Here is a 19561-nt window from a genome sequence, read left to right as displayed (position 1 = left end):
TTTGGTACTGTTCTTTTACACAGAGATTCTGGAAGGAATTTAGCAGGTTTGTTATTGTCCATATTTTAAGGGAGTTTTCTTTACGATGGGAAAATGTTTTATTCTGTTTCTTTAAGTTCCCCAAGAAGTATGAGAAATGTTTTTTATGATAAATTTGTTCATACTTTTAGCTAAATTTTTTATCCATAAATGTAAGTTTACTAACAAAACACCATATTTCTGTCATTATTTTAAGGATGTGGAAATGTACATACAATCAATATCAGACTCCACCAACAAAAAGGCTCAAAACAATATATGTATGTGAATTTTTGCGTGTATTCTTATAATTGTTACCTTTTTCTTTTACCTTTGGCTTTTTGTGTTGATGTTCTGTTGTTTTGTATACTTCATCTGTTTGTATGTTGTATACTCATTGTTTGTTAAATAAAGTTAAGAAAAAAAAAAAACGCCCCCGAGATTACCCGACACATTCGACGCTTTTTTTCTTCAAAATATTAAACTTTATTAAGAAACAGTATACAGAACATGTACACAATCAGAACAAAATTAACATATGCCAGGGGGTGTAATACAAAGAATTGCAAACATTCAAATAATTTGTAATTACTACAAATAGTAATAGTTTTCATAGCCTTTTTGTTAAGTGATCCACTAATCAATTTTATGTAACATAAAACATCATTATAGTAATGTTTAAAATTAGGTTTTTTGTTACTGTATTTGCATTTGTGAAAATAAAATTTAGCTAAGATAACTAACAAGTTTATTATAAAGTAAACATCTTCTTTTTTTTGCCTTCGAAAGAAACAAAATACAACATTTTCCCATTTCACAGTAAAGTCATTATAGAGATGTCCAGCAATGAATCTACTGAAGTCTTTCCAAAATGTTCTAGCGTATGAACAGATCCAGAAGAGGTGTTGCACAGTCTCAGGATGGCTTCCACAAAATCCACCGTTCACATTTATGTCCCTTTTGAACTTCGTCATGTAATGATTAGCAGGATAAAATTTATGCAATATTTTAAATGAGACTTCCTTCACTTTATTCGTTACCAGATACTTGTTAGGAATTGTCCATACTCTTTTCCAGTTAATGTCACTGACAAAGAAATTCCAATAAGAGACCACATGTGGGATAGTTAGAGATTCTGTCTGGAACAAAGCACGGATATTCTTATTACTTTTACTGTGGTTTGTTAGACAGATTCTTCCTATGTGTGAATCTAAAGGGTTGGGGAGAGAAACAGATGACATGCAAGGTTGAATACCTTTAAAAAGCATTATAATACCCGTAGGTATTGCATCAAATAATATGGCATATTCTTTGGGTGTGGCTGGAAATTTATAGGTGTTTAAGAATTCTGAGTAGGACATGAGCTGCCCATTAGGATTAAACAGCTGATTCACTAAAACAATCCGTTTCTCAACCCACCACATTCGACGCTTCGACAGACAGGACACAGCAATACATACGTCATCACTGCGCGACATCGCGTGCAGGACTGCGAAGGACGCAGAAGAGACGCTCGGGATGAAATAAGTTAAAATATAAAGGTTAGTCGAATGCTACGGTTAGGTTCGGTAATATCACACACTTGACCTCAGACTAGGGGTTAAATAAGATCTGTTCATTAAAACCGAAAAGAAACGTTACTGAGCTGATGGAGCTGTCTTTGTAGAGAGACGCTAAGCTAGCGGTGGTTCACGTTTGCTTGTCATTTGGTAACTGAAGATATGCTAAGCAGAGCTGATGCACATATGCAACCACCGATAAAAGTCAGGCGAACTATCGATTATGTGACCGATTTGTGTCAGCTACAGTCGGGGCCGAAAGCAGGAGAAATGTTAGCACTTACTTGATTTTAAACACAGTGTCTCCCTTCACCAGTCTGCAGGTCCTTGTTGTGATGGCGCTGTCGTGTCTAACTCGAGCCCTGCGCTCCCTGACTCTCTCCCAGCCCGCATTGGTCTCCTCTCAGGTAAAAACGCCTCCTGCCTTGGTCCTGTCAGCCATATTTAGACAGTAAACATGACATCAGGAACAATCTGAGCGGCTCTTTTTGGTGTTGACAGGCAGCTGCATGGAGTAAGCTGGGAGCTCAGGTGCCCAGTAGTGCGGTGATCCAGTGCAGAGGCTTCCTCACCACAGCCTCTCTGGAGCAGAACAGGGTCAGATGGAAGCAGAGGGAGAAGTACACCATCAGGCCTATCGGAATGAAAAAGACAGGAGGCAGAGATCACACAGGTAAAGTGCAGTGGTAAAAAAAAAATAGCTGTATGTTCACAGGATGTTTTTGAGATACAGCCACATAGGGGTTTGTTTCTCCTCTCCATAATGAACCAGGGATCTTTCCCTTGTTTTGCGAATATGTAAAGCACTACACTATGTAGCCACTGTGTTTAAAACAAAAAGATGCCACTGAAGTCAGAGTTTATGGTGGCATTTAAATGCTGATGTACAGCTTTTAAATGCTGCACATCTTCTAGTTTATCAATGAGGACAGAGAAAGCTTTTTATGGTGAAATGGCCCCTTAATGCCTGCTCCCTCTATACCCAGACATCGGTGGATGCAGGGGGTTCACACTCAGAGTGGAGTGAAAGTCACGTGAATTCAGACTGAGGTCACACTGCAAAAAAAAAATCACATTTGAGTCAGTGCCTGTAGTGTGAATGCACCAAAGAGACTTGTCTTCAAAAGAACAGATTAGATTCAACAGATTTTTTTATTTTTTGTAGCAGTCTGCTACAGGAAAGGTTTTGTTACATTTTGTAAAACACATTTTAATAGAAACCTGCCTGGTGCTATAGTTAAAGTATGAAATTGTGCTCAAGGTAAAAGTTTGAACTCCTGTGTAGCCTCAGAATTCAAGGCTTGTGGCTTTCTTTCAAGCGTTTGCCGCCCTACTTCCTTCTACAGGAAGAATACGTACACATGGCATTGGCGGTGGTCATAAACAAAGATACCGGTGGGTAGACTTCCATCGTCTACGGTATGAAGCCAACAGAGAGGGCCAGCCTTTTGAGGAGAAGGTTGTTGAAGTGCGATACGACCCGTGCAGGTGAGACCACTTACTGCCCGGAGTCTAATGTGTACGCTCAAAGTACTGAAAACACTAAGCTGGGTTTGTCTGCGTGCAGGTCTGCTGATATCGCCCTGGTAGCTGGAGGTGAGCGAAAAAGATGGATCATTGCAACAGAGAACATGCAGGCTGGAGACATCATTAAAACATCTGGGGTTATTGGACGCATGGCAGGTACAGGATCCAAGTTTTTCAGTTGGAGGTTCGTCGGCCTTCGTAACCTGTATATCTAATGAGAATTGTTTAATTTTGCAGTTTCGGCCAATGAGGGAGATGCTTACCCGCTGGGGGCTCTTCCTGTGGGGACGCTGGTGAACAACCTGGAGTTACGACCTGGGAAGGGATCAGAGTATATCCGGGCTGCAGGTAACCTACTGTACTGTATCCCTCACTATGTAAGCTGCTGGAAGGCGAGGTTGCTCAGAAAAGCTACTAAAGTGAACGCTGTGTTTCATTTGGTTTTCAGGCACGAGCGGCGTTTTGCTTCGTAAAGTAAATGGAACGGCAATCGTTCAGCTTCCTTCAAAGCAGCAGGTTCAGGTGAAGTAATCTGGAATAGGATTACAGCCGCTGTTAAAGACACGTTCAGTTTGGCTAAATGCTGTCTCGTAAACACACAGGTGCTGGAGACTTGCATGGTCACAGTGGGACGCATCTCCAACGTCGACCACAATAAACGGATCATCGGCAAAGCCGGGCGCAATCGTTGGCTGGGCATCCGCCCTTCCAGCGGCTTGTGGCAGAGGAAGGGAGGCTGGGCAGGGCGCAAGATTAAACCGCTGCCTCCGATGAAGGTCTACATCAACCTGCCCTCAGTCTCAGCGAGCTAACACGGCACATGTTGGACATGTTTAGCGGATTGTAGATTTTTTTCTTTGATCCCTTGGGATGAAATCTAACGTTGTTCTGAGAAATAAATCTAAATAAAGACGAGCCGTTTGTACAGAAGATTAAAAATTTTTATTAAACACAACTGCTTGTGAGAGCATGGAAAGAAACAATATAAAAATCCAAAACATATTTACATCTATAGTAAAACATGCAGAAGTAACCCATATTTTTATTTTTTTTAAGATTTTTTTTTTTAGTGGTAAATTTAAAAATACTGTCATGTCATTTAAAATAGGGTTTGTGCAAAGACACTGGGTGGCATTTCAAGTAACCGGAGCAATGAGATGGCATGATGTAACTTTAGCTAGATCAGGAATAGAAGGATCAACGCTGATGATGCGTTCTTTTGTTTGCGGTGCTAAATCACGGTGGCAAAGTGAGCATGCCTGCTCATTGATCCAGCCTTGTTTAATGCCCCCATGCTACCTCTGGATTTTGGGCAAAAAAAAAAAAAGTCTTGAGGTTACATACATTGAAATACACTTGTTATTTAGTATATGAAAAGCTAACCCGCATGACAAATTCCCCTCACATAACTCTGCCGCTGTTAATACTTAATGCTGAAATATTTAAGGTTCGGTTTGCGCTCCTGACTTGAAAGAGGGTGAACTCTTCAAAAAGCAGGAGACGGAATAACTTGACTGTACAAGTCACAGGCAGACACGTGTGGTGGAAGCTGTAAAACAGACCTCAACATTTAGTGGCAAAAAGGTTACGTAACAAATGAGCCATGATGGGGTTTTCAGACCAAACATGGCAGTTAAAGCCATCAATGTAACACATCATCCCTATGGTTAAAAAAAGAAATCAAGAGCCTTCTCCTGACTACAGGTAGTGGTTTAAATTCCAAAAGTAACACCTAACACTTTACCTTGAGAACCAAAGTATGTCCCAATTTGAGCTACAATGTGTGTAAACCCATATGAAAGTGCATCAGGGAAATGTATATGAGGAAAACATACCTAATAGTGTTTGCATTGTACTTCATAGTTATGAGTTCTGGAAATATATTTGGCATTTATGTCAAGAAATAAAGGTATACTATTTGTGCTTTCAATTTAGTGGAAGAGGGAGGGGAGTTTGTGATTCACAATAGTATATCTTGTACATGTTTATATACAATGCTAAAAAAAAAAAAAGCCAGCCTATCAAAGCTTGTTAAGTCTTCACTTTATAAAAAGCAACAACCTCATAGAGAAGGCCCTTTGTCCAAAGGTTTCCTATTGCAAAAGTTTCACGTAACACTACTCAGGAAGTACCATCGAACATAGAGCACACCTACACAGACACACGGGGGGGGCAGTGACTTGGACGTCAGGCAAGACTCCATACACTTGTAATCATATTTCCAAAGCGAGTCAGCACTTGGCTGTCCCCTCCCTCCGAGTCAGACGGACTCATTTGTAATATTCCCTCCATAGCCTTATGCAATGCTGAACCCTTTCAGTAACGTGCACATCCAACCACAGTGAAGCTGCAGATTACACAATTGTAATCACTTAGAAATGTTTAGATTTGGCTAAATGTGGAGCGCTAACTGGTGAATTTGTCTCAGAAATCGTAATACTGATCTCCGCAGGGACCACAAACACATCACATATACAATTTGAGTTTTCACTTTGACATACTATGAAGTTAGGCCTGGCCAAGATACTCCTGTGACTGGACTGTTTAAAAAAATAAAAGGACTCGACTTTGGCACATCACTGCACAGTCTAGTTTTTGCTAAGTTACTGCAGGTCTGTGACAGATCTGCTCAGGTAAAGCTGAACACAGGGGCGACCACGTTTAACCACAGAAATGCTGAAATTCCACCTGGAAGGTCGAATTATGTAAAGGCGGAAAGTATAAAAAACAGCACAACAGCTCATGCAATCGCAACTAAATTTGGCATTTCAGCTGTGGGGAAATAAGTAGTTACCCTGCTTCTAAGTGGCTGTTACTGTACAGTTTGCATGTACACCAACAGCAAAGGGAAAACATCTGCATTAATAATAATGAACTGATCTGATATTCTGCTTACACGTAACAAATGTGTCATAGCTACATTCATTATAGCTACCTTCAAATACATTGCTCGACTTGGGTTTTTTTTTTTTGACTTGCTTTAGGTATACAGTGTGCTTCAAAGCAACGAGGCAAAGAACATTCTGTTCCTTCCTATAAAAGCTTTACCTTACTGAGAAAGTAAAGGGACGAGTAAGAAAACTGAGCAGTGAGTTAAAAGGATTCCATCTAGATTCACAGCAATATTCCAACTTTCAACAACGAAACACAAACACGGTCTCCAACAACCTCACGCACGCCACTGCACATCACCATCACACTCCTCCATTGTCTATAGAGTAACAATAAATGTAGGATTTCACAGAAATAATAAAATGTTAACAAAAACAAAGTGCAAACACAGCTGCCATTATCGAAATGTGGCAAATTGTCAAAAAACCTCAAAATACCTCCGAGGCGGTAGCGCAAATATTACAAATTAGTACTTGTTCTGTTTTGTAGTGTGTAAAAAAGAAAAGAAAACAACAGCAACATCCAACAACATCAAAAACATCAACATGAAATTTTGTCTTGAACGTGTGAGTCTGTGAGTCAGTAAGATTTCCACAGGAAAACTATTACTGCCGGGAGGAACGAGGAGGATGTCGGTTTTTCTTCTAATTTTCTGCAGCCTCTCGCTGAGTCGGGTAGAGCCGAGAGATTCTGGTGGCGGCCGGGGTCACACGGGCTTTGTGTAACCGAAGATTCCCACCGGGAAGTGTTTGACATGCGTTGGCCACTGGGCAGCGAGCTGGAAAAACTTGACGTCATTCCACTCCACTCCGTCAATAGTTACTAAGGGCAGAAAAGACAGAGCTAAATGCACGAGAAAAACATGATGGCTACGCTGTATTATGAACACAAGGTGGCAGTGGAGCTCCAACAGTGGAGGCTCTCAGCTCTCACCTCTCAGCATCGTGTGCTGGTGCTTGGCTGTGCAGATCAACCTGCTGATACCATCAATCACTTGGCTCTTAGAGTCCAGCTCTTTTTCCTTCGGCTTCTTGCTGAGAAAAATCACTGGGAAGGGAGAAAGAAGCAAAGTCATATACAAAAGAGCGAAAAAAATACTTTAATAATGAGAAATCCACAAAGTTTGGTTTCACAGGTCATGGAGGATGCTGCTGCATTACTTGCACAGAGCCTGCTGGGAGAAGCCTCATAAACTGCCTCAAACAATGTCGCCTGAGTCAGCATCAGAGAGCGCTGAACACTACAACATTTGGACCTCTGTAGCCTGCTTCACATCTCTGCTGGAAACCACAAACTTGATTTGACATCAGCTCCTCCTGGTACAACACACCCAAATAAAGCTACGGTCAGCTGCTCCCTTATTTCCCAAGAGTTCGCCACAGTGGATGTGTCCACATGTTTCACTTGGCATAAATTTCAGTCCAGATGCCCTTCTTGACAAAACCCTCCCATTTATCTGGGCTTGTGACCCCCTGAGGCTGATTTGTGTTTCCTCCTTGAACCGCCAATCTTTTTGTGTACAGCACATGTGACTCTGACTCAATATAATTGTATTTTCAGTAATCACGGCTATAATTTGGAGAAAGAAATAGAAAATGTGGAATAAATGAGGTAATCTATCTGGTTCTGCCTGCTTTGGTTTTTTTTACTGTTCATTGTAACTACAACAAGAGAGTGGAGACTAAAATTTCAAAGAGTGGAGAAAAATAAGCAAATAAAACCAAAAATACAAATTTGAAAAAGATTTTTTAGTAACTTCTATGTGCAACTCCTCCAAGTGTACCTTTTTTGTTCTTCTCCTTAGTAACAACAGTCATAGCCATGCTGGGTGGAGGAGTGAGTTCTCCGCCGCAGGGAAGGCGGCTGACTTGTAGTGAACGGAAGTTACTCTTCAGGGTGTTCTTCAGTCCTATGTCTCTCTTCTCGCCCTCTTTCTTCTTCTCGGGGCCTTGCCATGTCCAGTAGTCCACTTGCAGCCCCATCACCTCACTGCCCGAACATGGAGAGCTACAAAGGGAAACAAACATGGCTTTGCTTTGGTTTGTTTGTGGTTTGTTCATTTCCACATCCGTTTACCCTGAAAGCTACAGTGATGTGGGCAATTATGAGTAGTTGTTTTAATAAGAGACGTGGGCTTTTCATACCCAGCTCCAGACAGGGTGGTGGACACAGAGGGGGACTGTGGGGGCGTGCCCCCGATCTCCTTTCCATACGGACCGGCCGATGGAGGCGTCGGGGAGGACAAGATGCTTGTGTTGCCTCCCATGGCATCATCTGAGTCCACTGCAGATTTAGGGGGGGAAAAAAAATCACTGTAAGTGAAAACTGTGCCTAAAAAATATTTAATGCTTTCCAGATTATGCCAACTCTTCCTATAACTGAATTAAGTAGGAAAAGAGGGCTTCTCTCTTTATTTTCCTGGTCAGTATCCTGTGAGTAAAATCCCAATGACACTAAACTGATAACACATCTTTAAAAATGTGCTTTTCTTACCTGAGGTCGAGAGGCTTTGTTCCACAATCCCAACTTTCACTACCTGTAACAAAAATAAGAGCCAGTGTTAAAGAAAATATTCAATATAGAATGAATTAAAAAAAAAGTGCAGGACATGTTTGCATGGTAAACAAATGTGTTTCTTACCCCAATAAATGGCACAAATTTCTGACAGGAGTCCTCATCAGGGCTGTGAAAACGAGCGAGAACAAAAAGAATCTGTGAGTTTGACCAACGGTGGGTCTGAAACACTTTCAACACTCCAGAGGTGCACATGAACACTCAATGGTCCTGGAGGGCAGATGGCTGTGGCATGGCCTGCACCATGTCCCATCACAGCGGAAATGGCACATGACTGGCTTGGGTGGAATGGGATCATCTCGGGGAGTCACGATACAATGAGATGAATGAGAGGACCTGCTCCTTACAACCAGAAGAAGACGGGGAGGTGGGGTCTCTCTTGTCAACCAGGACGATAACAACAAGTGTCTGCTTTTAAATACACGACTGTTTTGGATCTGTCCAGTAACTGTGTGGCTGCTTTATGTCCAAGATTACATGCCTATCCAAACAAACAAAAAACAGGATGACAGTCAACATCCCGTAAAGTTTGAGGCACGCTCAGGCCCATGATCAGAGTGCAAACGGTTAGCACCATAGTTCTGCAAGTGTCCAACAGTGACACTTTTAAAACAAGTCACTGATTCTTCCTTAGTCTTTAATAAGCTTACAAAAATAGTCTGCTGCAACATCAAACAACACAAGAAGCACTGCTGGTACCCACTCCCATACGCATATGCAGGACAACACTTCCCAAACATTTTAATGCCTTGCTTCATTACACAGAATTCCAGTAACATTATCGAACAACTACATCAGGACTGAACTGCACCACCTCTTTACTGTGTGTCAGGTCATTCACAAGATCCTAATAAAAAACATCTTATAAAATATGGACATGCTAAATCTACTTGCACTATTAAAACTTGAGTGTGTCAACTCGTAATACCCACGTATTATTTCTAAAAAACATCTGCCCGACAGGAAGCAACTCGACTGTAAGCACAACATTCAGGTATCTGAGCACCACTGTGAGCTGTAACAAACTTCCAAAAATAACAATTACAAAATAATCTTAACTGTCAAGCTTTTGCATACAGGCTTTGCTTTACTCTGTTGTGCACACAAAACGCATTTGTCAGTAGTTAGTATCATTCATGCAATTCAGAACACTAGCAGTGTTATTAAGAGTTCAGTTTTAGTTTTTCGAATGGGAATGTAATTTAACTTATACTGTGTTGTCTCTGTTCACATCATCAGCATTTTTGGTACATTTTATAGATTTTAAAAGATAATCTGAAAATGTTGTGAAACAGTGTTTAGGTGACAAAACAGCTGATCTTGTGACTGATATGGAGTTCTTTTGGCCCTGCAGTAACAGTTGCATCTATAATAAAACAAGGAGCGGTTTTAAGTGTAGCATCATATATACATATATACTGTTAGATATTGTAAGTCAGCAAACCATCCACGCTGTGAATATTTATTTTAAGGTTGTTAGGCAAATCGTCACAGCAACAACACGGAGGACAAAGTAAGAATCAAAGTCATACCAAACCAAAGACACACGCTGGGACAGAGTGCCAAGTGAAGTTACAGTGAGTATCGAAAGTGAAAAGGGAAATGTTAAGACACAGCAAGAGGAGCTCAAGCCAAATGGAGAAGGGAAAATAGGGAAGGGGGGGGAAACGAAACACGAGTTGAATTAGATACCTGATGTAAAAATCAAAATACAAACTTCTTTTCCTTGAATGCAAATCAAAAAGGGGGGAAAGGGGAGGAGAAGGAATGCAACAGCGTTAAAACTGTGTTGTATTTAGTACCTTCTGACCAATAGGAAGCCACTCTCACAAAGAAGGGGGAAGGGTTTGGTCAAATCTCAGAAAGAAAACAAGCAAATGCACAGAGAAATGCAGTGGACTGTCTCTGTCTGCAGATGTGACTGTGAGACACCTAGACTGGACTTTTTAACATTTTTATCAAATCATACAAAACCTACAAGTCCTGCTTTCATTCAAGTCAAAATAAACAGAAGTGAGTTTAGTGTGGAAACTGAGCTGACGCTCGCTTTGTGTGTTTAATGCATGTTCTTGCAGCTGCATGCTTACATGCACATTCATCTAATTATGTTCCTCATGCAGTTTTAGCTGATATTCACTACAAGTGCTAGTTTATGATGGGCTGTCAATGCAACATTAGTTCAATGATTCATTTTTTGGAAACATAGAAGAAAATTAACATCAGAACTATCAGTTACGAATAACTGCAACACAGACTTGCTTAGAGCACAAAAAAAGCACAGATGCATGCTCAAATACAGAAAACATTGGATGAATAAGCCACGACTTCAATAAGCACGGTCACTTTACCTCTTCTGCTTGTAGGTGAGCATGGCTTCTGAGATGGGAAACTGGTGGGACACGTTGGCACCGGCCAGATACTGAATGATTCGTCCTGCTACATCTATGTTATCTTCAGGGAGCAAAGAGATAGATTGTTAACAACAAGCCTCTCCTGTTTTATGTCTTGCTAACAAGCTGACATTTGATGCAAATGGTAATTTTCACATAGAGCGGTGTGCTAGGGGACTGTGCATTCATCATTCACATTCCACTGAATTAAGGAGATGGGGGCTGCTGAGTGTAAAATGTGATTAAAATGTGGGTGAAGTCGACCGTGTGACACACGGGATAAATTATATGTCAAACAAAATGCATGTGGGGGTCGCTCGTATCTTGGGGCGCAATTTTTTTTGGCAACTTGAAATATAGACTTGAGTTTTAATCAATTCATTTTGACCTGTAGCTTCTCGGCACTTAATCGACTGAGAAAACTCAAAGTCGGTCCTATTACAAACTGCCTTCAGTGTCGGGATCACACCTTATGTTAAGAATAAAAGACCTCTGCTCTAGATCTTTTTTGTTTTTTGGTTCAACCCAACTGCTTTGAGATGATTTAACACCACGTGTAACATTGTGACTCTTGCACCTTTGGGGATTAAAGGGAGGGAATTAATAGGTGAGGATGGGTGAAGATTATCAGGCATGTTTGGGCAGAACAAGTGATAATGGAGGAGTTGGATTGGAATAGAGGCTTAAGCATGGATTTATGTGAGCCATTTTATGTAACATTCTCACATAGTGAGAGTGTAAAAAAAAAATATTCAAGGCTTAAAGTTAACAAGAAAATCCTAAAATAAACATCAAACACGCAAATGTCTTCGATTTGGCTGCTTGGATTAATCCTACGGATTCCTACTTTATTGTTTCAGACTAATTAGCTACAACTGGCACACAGCTGGGAGGTTTAAAGCTAAAATCGTTGGAGATGTTGGAAAAAGTTGAAACAAACAAACCCAAAAAGGTTATGATGATGTGCCTTTTCAAAAACAACAACCTCTGTTTTTAATATTACAATGTGTTAGAAGCTTCGGGGTAAAAATGAGAATAAGACTTCTGACAGTCTGGCGGTCTTCTTAATCAGCAGCAGGCAGTTTAAAGGAAGACGGAATAATGCCATGATCTCAAACAGGATGTAGCTGTCTTTTGCAATTGGAAGAAATCTCTTTCTCCAATTCATCAGCCCCTGACCTCTGCTCCCACCCAATTTCTTTCCCTTTCAAGTTGGCTGCACATAAGAAATGCAGACACCAGAGCTGCGTGTCCTACCTGAGGCGGGCCGGTCTGTCCTGCAGAACAGCTCCCTCCACGCAGTGTCCATAAAGATGCTGTTGAACCGGCTGTCAAAAGAAGCCACGTGCTTTGCCAGGGGATGAGAGCCTGTGGAGAGGATTTTTATATATAAAACAAATGCTAAAATTACAGAATATGCCTGTATGGATTTCGTATAAATCAATGAATTACCAATGGGGATCACCAGGAAGCGTATGTAACTCAGCCAGTCAGGAGTCTTGTTGGCTAGCTGCTCCACAAAAAACCTCAGGATGGTGCTGAGGTAACTCTGGTCACCCGCCACCGCCACCTTCATCGTCGGTGGTGTCTGTGCATTACAGTTACAGCTGCAAGGGATAAAAAATGGAGACAACAGATGAGTAATTAAGAGGAAGACTAAGATCCAACTTCTTAGAAATATGGGTCAGAGCATGAGTGTGAGAGAAGTGACAGAAGTCTGAAGCAGAGATTTATTTCTCAATAAGATCCGTCTGGTTTAAAACCGGTCTTACCTTTTTGGGAAGCCAAAATACGTCATAGGCTATAATTTATTAGGTACTTGCGAGTATCTACAAGCCTTTCTAGAGCAAATGGCACAACATTTTTTAGATCCTACTCCTACAATAATAAACCAAAGACCAATTCCATCTTTAAGTTAAACGACAAAAAAAAGAAAGAAGAATAAATTCAGTTTAGCCAGGAAAAATTCATCAAAAGAGTCTTAAACCCGCAAATAATTTCAAGTTTCACGAAGCTCTTTCTAAAGCAGCAATCAAACCCTAAAAGTACTTACATGCTGTAACATATAATGGATCATCTTAAAGAATTTCTAGGTAATGTCAAGAGAGATTAAAGCAGAAGAGAATGTTGATACATTTGGTATTAAAAAGACAAGAAAGTTGTGTTTACTCCAAGTGACAACATCTCAGAAAACATCATTCTGTTAGCGGTGGCACAGCACTGAGCAAGCATGTTAACATCAGCGACATGCGCGGCTCTGCGTGACGTTGCCCCAGCTGGAGTAAATGCGTTGACTGAGGAGCAGGTGTCTAAAGCGCTAAAAAGTTGCAGTTCAGCTGAATAAGGGAGAAAAACATGTTTGACAGAAGCAGTACAGCAAACCGAGAGAGCCTCGTCTCCCACTGACATGACATCCTGAGGAGATGACAGCCAAGCAGGTGGATCCAGGAAACGGAGAAGGCAGCTGAACTTAAGCTTTTCATGAGGAAACGGCCGTATTTTGATAGAATGGGTTCACGCACAGTGAGCGCTTTAGCAGCATGAGCAATACCATCCTGGAATTATCTAGTGAGTAGCCATCAAACACATATAGTTCGGTGAAGATTGGCTCAAGATAATGAGATAAAAAAAATAAAAAATAAATAAACAATAAAAATCACGCCATCTGATGGGCTGTGTCATTCAGCCAATGCGTGTGTATGTATGCATGTATGTGACTCACAATCTCTGGATGCGAGTAACGATGGTGTTGAAGGCAGCCTGAACATCTGCAGCAGAGCAGGTTGACACAATGGGCTGGCTCTGTTCATGGAGCAACTCGGCTACATACTGCACAGAAACACACATGAGAGGGACACGATGAGTTAATGGATATACCAGAGGCAGGGTTGGAAAAAAGAAAAAAAAATGCTACTCGGAAGCACACACACATTTTTTTTTGTATTTTCCTCTTTTTGCAACACTGTAATGTGTGCATGGGTAAAAATAAGCCCTGTTCTGCATGATCCGTGTGGTTCTATCGCATGTATGAACAAATGAAAGTAAAGGAATTCATGATTCAATGCTACTTATAGAAAAACAGACCTGTCCTTGCCACTCTGTAGTGTTGATGAGAATGATGCTCTCTGGTAAGCGTTCGTCAGAGATGAGAATCTGGTTTAGTTGGTCATAGACGGACTTCCTTGGAACCTTTGACACAAATTAGGAGCGCAAAGTATGACAATGACACAAGTCAGCACATTTCCACTGGACTGAAAAGAAAAAAAAAAGTGTAAAGAACAGAGTCTGATGCTCGATCCTGGATGCGTTGTCTACCTGCGCTATGAGTCTTGAGTCTGGGGAGCACTCAGACTCCATGCTGCTGGTCCTGTCGCTTTGGGCCTTGGAATTCTGCCTGTCTTTCATGGAGGTGCTGCGAGGTCGTCTCTGCAGCTTGTTTTCCACTTTACTGAGGCGACAACAAGCGAAGAATAAAATATATGACAGTCAGGAAGAAAAAAAAGAACCTAATGATCCGGTTTATAAGAAAAGCAAATTAACAATTAAAGTAGACAAACATTAGATCTATACTGAATGCTTATTCCCAGATGTAGTCATCAGCACTTTACCTGGGAGACATGTGGTTTTGGGACTCAGTCTTGCAGAGCTTGCCAACGGAGCAGGGCACCCGTTCAATGTTAACATCCCAGCTGCTCACCTCCCCAGGCCCTGGCCCGCTGTCGTCAGTCTCTGGCTCCTGAACCAAAAGGGGGGGAGCAAAGATGAGCCAAGAGGGCTGTAAGAGGACAACGCTAATGTTTATCAAACACAGGCACTGCAGGTTTGCAAATGTTCAAGACAATCAATTTGAGAGAGAAAATCTAACTCAGTCATACTACAAGATTAGTGGAAAACAAAAAATAAAGTGCAAATAACACAAGTGCATTTAACGTCACGTCTTTTTCAACATTTCAAAACTGTATAAAACAATATGACAGTTCATTTCTATTAACAACGAATATTAGCTGGAGTCATGCATTAATAATAAATTAACCAGGGCTCCATGATCCCAGGCCTATGGAAAATAACAGCTAATTTGTCTCTTCTGTAAGTTACAGAGCTCAGTTAAAATACTTAAAAGACTGAAAAACAAGACCAAAAAAAAAAAAAAAATCCAGAAGAAAGATGCAAAAGTACGTTTCAACCTGCAGGGCTGAGTCCAGCCATTTGTCACATTACAATTTGGTTGAAACAGAGCTTTTTCCCAGCAGCCGTTGCAACGTGAAGAGAGCAGGTAAGCATGTGTTGCTAATTAAAGCTTTGTTTATCAACTGTTTCATGTCAAATCGGCTGCTGTCAGAAAAAAGCTCCATACGCACTCCATGGGCCAATGAGCTTCCCAGCAACTGTCTCCTGGCAACCAAAATTTTCACCTAACGTTTTATTTGTGTGTCTACAGTAACGCTTTTCTATGTGTCTGCATAGTAAAGCACACAATTAGAAAGTACTTCAAAGTTTGGATCAAACCACACATTAAAGGCGAGTGTCAAAATGTCCAACATACAGTCAAACATATCATTCCTGCATACACACTTCCATATGCACATTAAAAGATCAAGACCTTTAAAATGAATATTTCCGATTTTGAATTTTTCTTTTTTAAACACTCGCAGGTATTGCATGGCATCTCCAATTCAAACGGCATCAGTTTCTCTTTCTGTGGTTTTGTGTGTAGCCCTCCTGCTGCCAAGACGAGAGTTGAAAGAGCAGAGGTGGAGGGTGAGGAGCTAGAAAGATACTGGCTTGGTGAATAACTGAGCTCATTTTTTTGAGGTTTGAGATAATGGTGTAAGCCGACCATGACATACGAGATAAAAAAGTCATGGTCTCTTAGCAGGTGGCTGGGGAAACACTGCTCCTGCAGCTTAGATATTCAGTTTGAACTCACTCAGTGGATTGGGGTGGTGAGTGGCTCAGAGGGGCGGCTGGAGCTCGATGAACAAGGTTAGACCGACCCGACAGCACAAGAACAAAAACAAACACAAACACCCCTCTTTCCATCCTCATCAGTCAAGATTTATCCAGCATGAAGCTGCCTTGCCTGCTCTGCTGATCCATAATGGATGACTATGCTGTTTAGTTTGCATGCCCTCGCACGCTCCCTCCCCTCTTTTCTTTTTCCCGGAAAACAACTAAGACCCACGGGAGTAAAAGGGCACTCAAGTGGAGAGGGTAGGGGGTTGGAAAAGAAAAATGTGAGAAAGGGATGCTCAAGGGTATTAAGTAAAAGAAAAAAAAAGAAGGAAAGAAAGAAAGAAAGAAAGAAAGAAGTGGGATAAAAAAAACAAAACAAAAAAATGTATGACTGTTCCAAAAACATACCCCAATGGTTGTGTCTGTGACACTGTCATCCTGATATCGCCCCCCTTGTACTTTACATCTGTCCACAGTGAGAAAGTCTCCACTCTGGGGGGTAAAACACACATGCCAACACATTAGATCATTTTAACCATGAAGCTCACCTTTCTGGTGAAAATAAAAGCTCCAAATGGAAGTGCTCATGTCATAATTAATGAAATGCAAGATTTGTAACCGACCAGTTTTACATTTCACTACTGCTTGGTGAAATATATATAAACCCCAGAAGTGCAAGAGGCACATTCCTGTTTTTAATTCTCGTCTTGTTTGAACGGCTCTTGTAAAGTGTGATTTATTTAAATATTAGATTAAATAGTTTACATTCTGGCAGCAAGACATGTTTATGCAGTTCGACTAGAATGTAGTAGCCTGAATTGCTCTGGGCCATTTTATTACACGCCAAAATGGATTCCCTGATATTTATAAACACCTCTCGCTCTCTCGCCATCACACTCAACGTGTCTCTCTTGTTGTTCAGATGGGCCATAAATTTCTGAGTAGGAGTTCAGGATTGCTCCATCCAATCTTCTCTCTGAGAAATGGGAGCATATTTGTGTGCAGTGATGGTGGTGAAAAGGTCATTTTGTGTCAGACCCTATAAATTCTGAAGGACAGCAGGACCCAGTCCTTTTCTGCCAGGGTCCACATGGCGGACATGCTAAGAATATCTTCTCTCTAGTATCCTTGGGAATCCCTGAACCACAATATGAACAGAGGGCTGCCAGGAATTTAAACACTGGGGCAATACAGGGGAAAGTCTTTTACGTAACACTGTTTATAAGGACGTCTAAAATAACTGCGAGGCAGAACTTTATAGATAAACAGTGCAACTCAAAGGCAAAGGGGTCTGTTCATAGAGTTCGTGCTAATCAACTCACAGGGCATGACATCTCTCTCTGCTGACTTTTTTGGCTGTGGATGCTTCCAATTTCTGTCTGCGAGCTGGAGTGAGACATCCCTTCAAAAAACGGCCTAGAAGCAAGAGCAAATATTTGAATTAGACAAGAACAAACAGTTTAAGTAGGGGAAGCCTTCGGATTGATCGAAACGTTTGCTTTAAGATGTAGTAAAATGGGCATCAAAGTAAGAAAAAAACATTTTTGAACTAATAAAGCAAAATTCATATTGCTCTTGTCCATACTACAGGTGTCAAACAATTACAGTGTAGTTTAGAAAACTATGAACCTTCAAAGCTACGTGCAGTCAATAGTCCGAAAGCCCAAAGCATATTTATAAATCAATAACATATAAATTGTCAATCTGTTGATGTCAAACCGTCCCTGTAAACATCGACTATTAAATTGATGTAGCTTCCAGTTCACAGTTCAAGCCTCACCCCTTTGTTCTTCATTACAGCCTGCAGAGGGCAACTTCTCCGGTTACCAAAAGGCATCCAATTGCATACAAGTCAAATGGGAAACAATGCTACTTCTCACTTTATTTCTGAACTCAAGCACTTCCCTTATGAGTTTATGGTCTTGGATGTAGCTTAAAGGCTTATTTTATACAGCATAAATACTAAAGCAGCATATGACTTAGGATGTGGCAGGTCAGTACCACATGAGCGAGCAGTACTCTCATGTTCCCAGCCAAATCCTTGGAGATGGTGAACATATCTGTTCATAAATAGGGATGATCTCAATGACTGGGCATCATAAAGGACACTGCAGCAGGACAATGACCCTAAACACTGCAGTAAATCTACAACAGAACAGCTTCAAACAATATCTGCTTTTCAGAGTGACCCATTCAGAGCTACTGAAACTACTACTACGTGGAATGACCTAGAGAGAGTCACTCATCCTAAAAATATATTACTGAACTGAAAACAGGTTGCAGAAGAAGAATGCTGGTCTGACCTACAGACACAAAGTATCTGTCATGGTTACTGCTGCTAAAGGTGAAGAATAAGTTCAAGATCAAATCACAGTATAAAAATGAATGGGTGCTTTTTCCCGACAATGTATATGCGTACTTTTCGATCATTATTTAACATTTTTAAAATGTAACAGTTCACCCTATAACCACATACAAACTTTCAACTATAAACATTTTATCTGGAAAAAAAATATGAAAGACAGACATACTTGAGTTTGGGCTTAGGAGTGCTCAGGACACTCTCATTGTCCTCCATCTCTGGCCCACTGTCACTCTGATTATACACCTCTAGACTGTCATAGAGTAAGTCCAGATCCTCCTCAACCTCCTGTGTCTGGTCTACTGGGTCAGAGTCCAGGACCTGCCACACAGGATAGACACATCATCAGTATCCTGTAATCAAGGATTTGTAATTATGGCCATGGATTAAATAAGGGCAGGGTGTTACTGGGCGCTGTGCATAAACTAATCACTTTCACAGCTGGAGTAATGGAGCTTCAAGAATGAATGAGAATAGTGAAAGCTGTAAAACAAACATCTGTATGTAATATATATATATATATATATATATATATATATATACAGTCCTGCCTTAGTTCAAAGAAGAGCTAATAAAAAGTGAGCGTTAGCGAAGTGCTAAGATGCTGAGCCTTGCTCTACCAGCTGCACAGTGGAGATGTATATCATAGGAACTACACACAGCCAGGCTTGTGGACTAATCAGGTGATTAATGCCACTCCATAAGTGCAGGAGCTGGCAGGGAGCAGACAAACACAGTCTGTCCCCTCTCCTCCTCCCGGCTATGTATTTATAGAGCCGCAGCCACAAGAAGGAGATTAGCGACAGGGAACGTGATTAAAAGATCATCGGGCCACCTGGAGCTTCCAGAACCATCCAACAAACCCCCCCCCCCCCCACACACACTGGCAAAAATGCTGGTGAAAGCAGCACTAGGTTAAATATCTCAGACAGAACTTTTTAGATCTTGATCACATATAAACGAATCCCCATTCAGTCTGAAAACCCACATAACTTGTTTTTATGAATAGGATTTTTCGAAACATGCTCGCTGATATAGTTATTGGATTGCTTGCAACACAAGGAGGAAGAAAGATGAGAAACAAGGCATGTTCCAGGTTTTCCCTATAGATTTTTTACAGTTCAAGGATAATATTTTCATCCAAAGGGCTTAACACAGATTATGCACTAATGGACATGTAGGGGTTGCTGCATACAATTTGTCAATGTCCTGCTGATGACCTGATTACAAGGCATTATGCTGAGAGACATTTATTCATAACAAGAGCGCAAATCTAAATAATACAT

General features: G+C 41.0%; 2 protein-coding genes across 4 annotated transcripts in view; one reads left to right on the top strand and one right to left on the bottom strand.

Moving 5' to 3' along the window:
* The first annotated feature begins 1420 nt into the window (after nucleotides 1-1420).
* On the top strand, nucleotides 1421-4017 carry mrpl2 (mitochondrial ribosomal protein L2). Its single transcript, XM_085297386.1, has 8 exons — nucleotides 1421-1559; nucleotides 1894-1984; nucleotides 2079-2250; nucleotides 2924-3065; nucleotides 3145-3260; nucleotides 3342-3452; nucleotides 3553-3626; nucleotides 3707-4017. The coding sequence occupies exons 2-8, from the start codon at nucleotides 1913-1915 to the stop codon at nucleotides 3914-3916; spliced, it is 897 nt and encodes a 298-aa protein (XP_085153512.1). The 5' UTR covers nucleotides 1421-1559; nucleotides 1894-1912; the 3' UTR covers nucleotides 3917-4017.
* A 6-nt stretch (nucleotides 4018-4023) lies between these two features.
* Nucleotides 4024-19561, bottom strand: part of LOC146561355 (phosphofurin acidic cluster sorting protein 2-like) — a 46437-nt gene continuing 30899 nt past the window's right edge. Inside the window, exons 9-25 of one of the 3 annotated variants that reach the window (XM_085297374.1) lie at nucleotides 18445-18596; nucleotides 17236-17329; nucleotides 16322-16405; nucleotides 14569-14735; nucleotides 14276-14408; nucleotides 14045-14149; nucleotides 13683-13789; nucleotides 12413-12567; nucleotides 12218-12328; nucleotides 10919-11021; nucleotides 10263-10295; nucleotides 8637-8679; nucleotides 8490-8532; nucleotides 8141-8279; nucleotides 7780-8003; nucleotides 6930-7043; nucleotides 4024-6818 (exon numbers count right to left, since the gene is read on the bottom strand). In XM_085297374.1, the coding sequence (XP_085153500.1) occupies nucleotides 6703-6818; nucleotides 6930-7043; nucleotides 7780-8003; nucleotides 8141-8279; nucleotides 8490-8532; nucleotides 8637-8679; nucleotides 10263-10295; nucleotides 10919-11021; nucleotides 12218-12328; nucleotides 12413-12567; nucleotides 13683-13789; nucleotides 14045-14149; nucleotides 14276-14408; nucleotides 14569-14735; nucleotides 16322-16405; nucleotides 17236-17329; nucleotides 18445-18596 (1923 nt within the window). In that variant the 3' untranslated portion in view covers nucleotides 4024-6702. The remainder of the gene's footprint in view (nucleotides 6819-6929; nucleotides 7044-7779; nucleotides 8004-8140; nucleotides 8280-8489; nucleotides 8533-8636; nucleotides 8680-10262; nucleotides 10296-10918; nucleotides 11022-12217; nucleotides 12329-12412; nucleotides 12568-13682; nucleotides 13790-14044; nucleotides 14150-14275; nucleotides 14409-14568; nucleotides 14736-16321; nucleotides 16406-17235; nucleotides 17330-18444; nucleotides 18597-19561) is intronic. The other 2 variants (XM_085297376.1, XM_085297375.1) reach the window with 2 other exon arrangements.

Source organism: Mchenga conophoros, linkage group LG13 (assembly GCF_057382185.1).
Source record: "Mchenga conophoros isolate Kocher_MC1m ecotype Shallow Benthic linkage group LG13, M_conophoros_male_GT1.1, whole genome shotgun sequence".
Taxonomy (NCBI): Eukaryota; Metazoa; Chordata; class Actinopteri; order Cichliformes; family Cichlidae; genus Mchenga; species Mchenga conophoros.
Note: the sequence above shows the minus strand (reverse complement) of the source record. Positions and strands in the feature narration are given on the sequence as shown.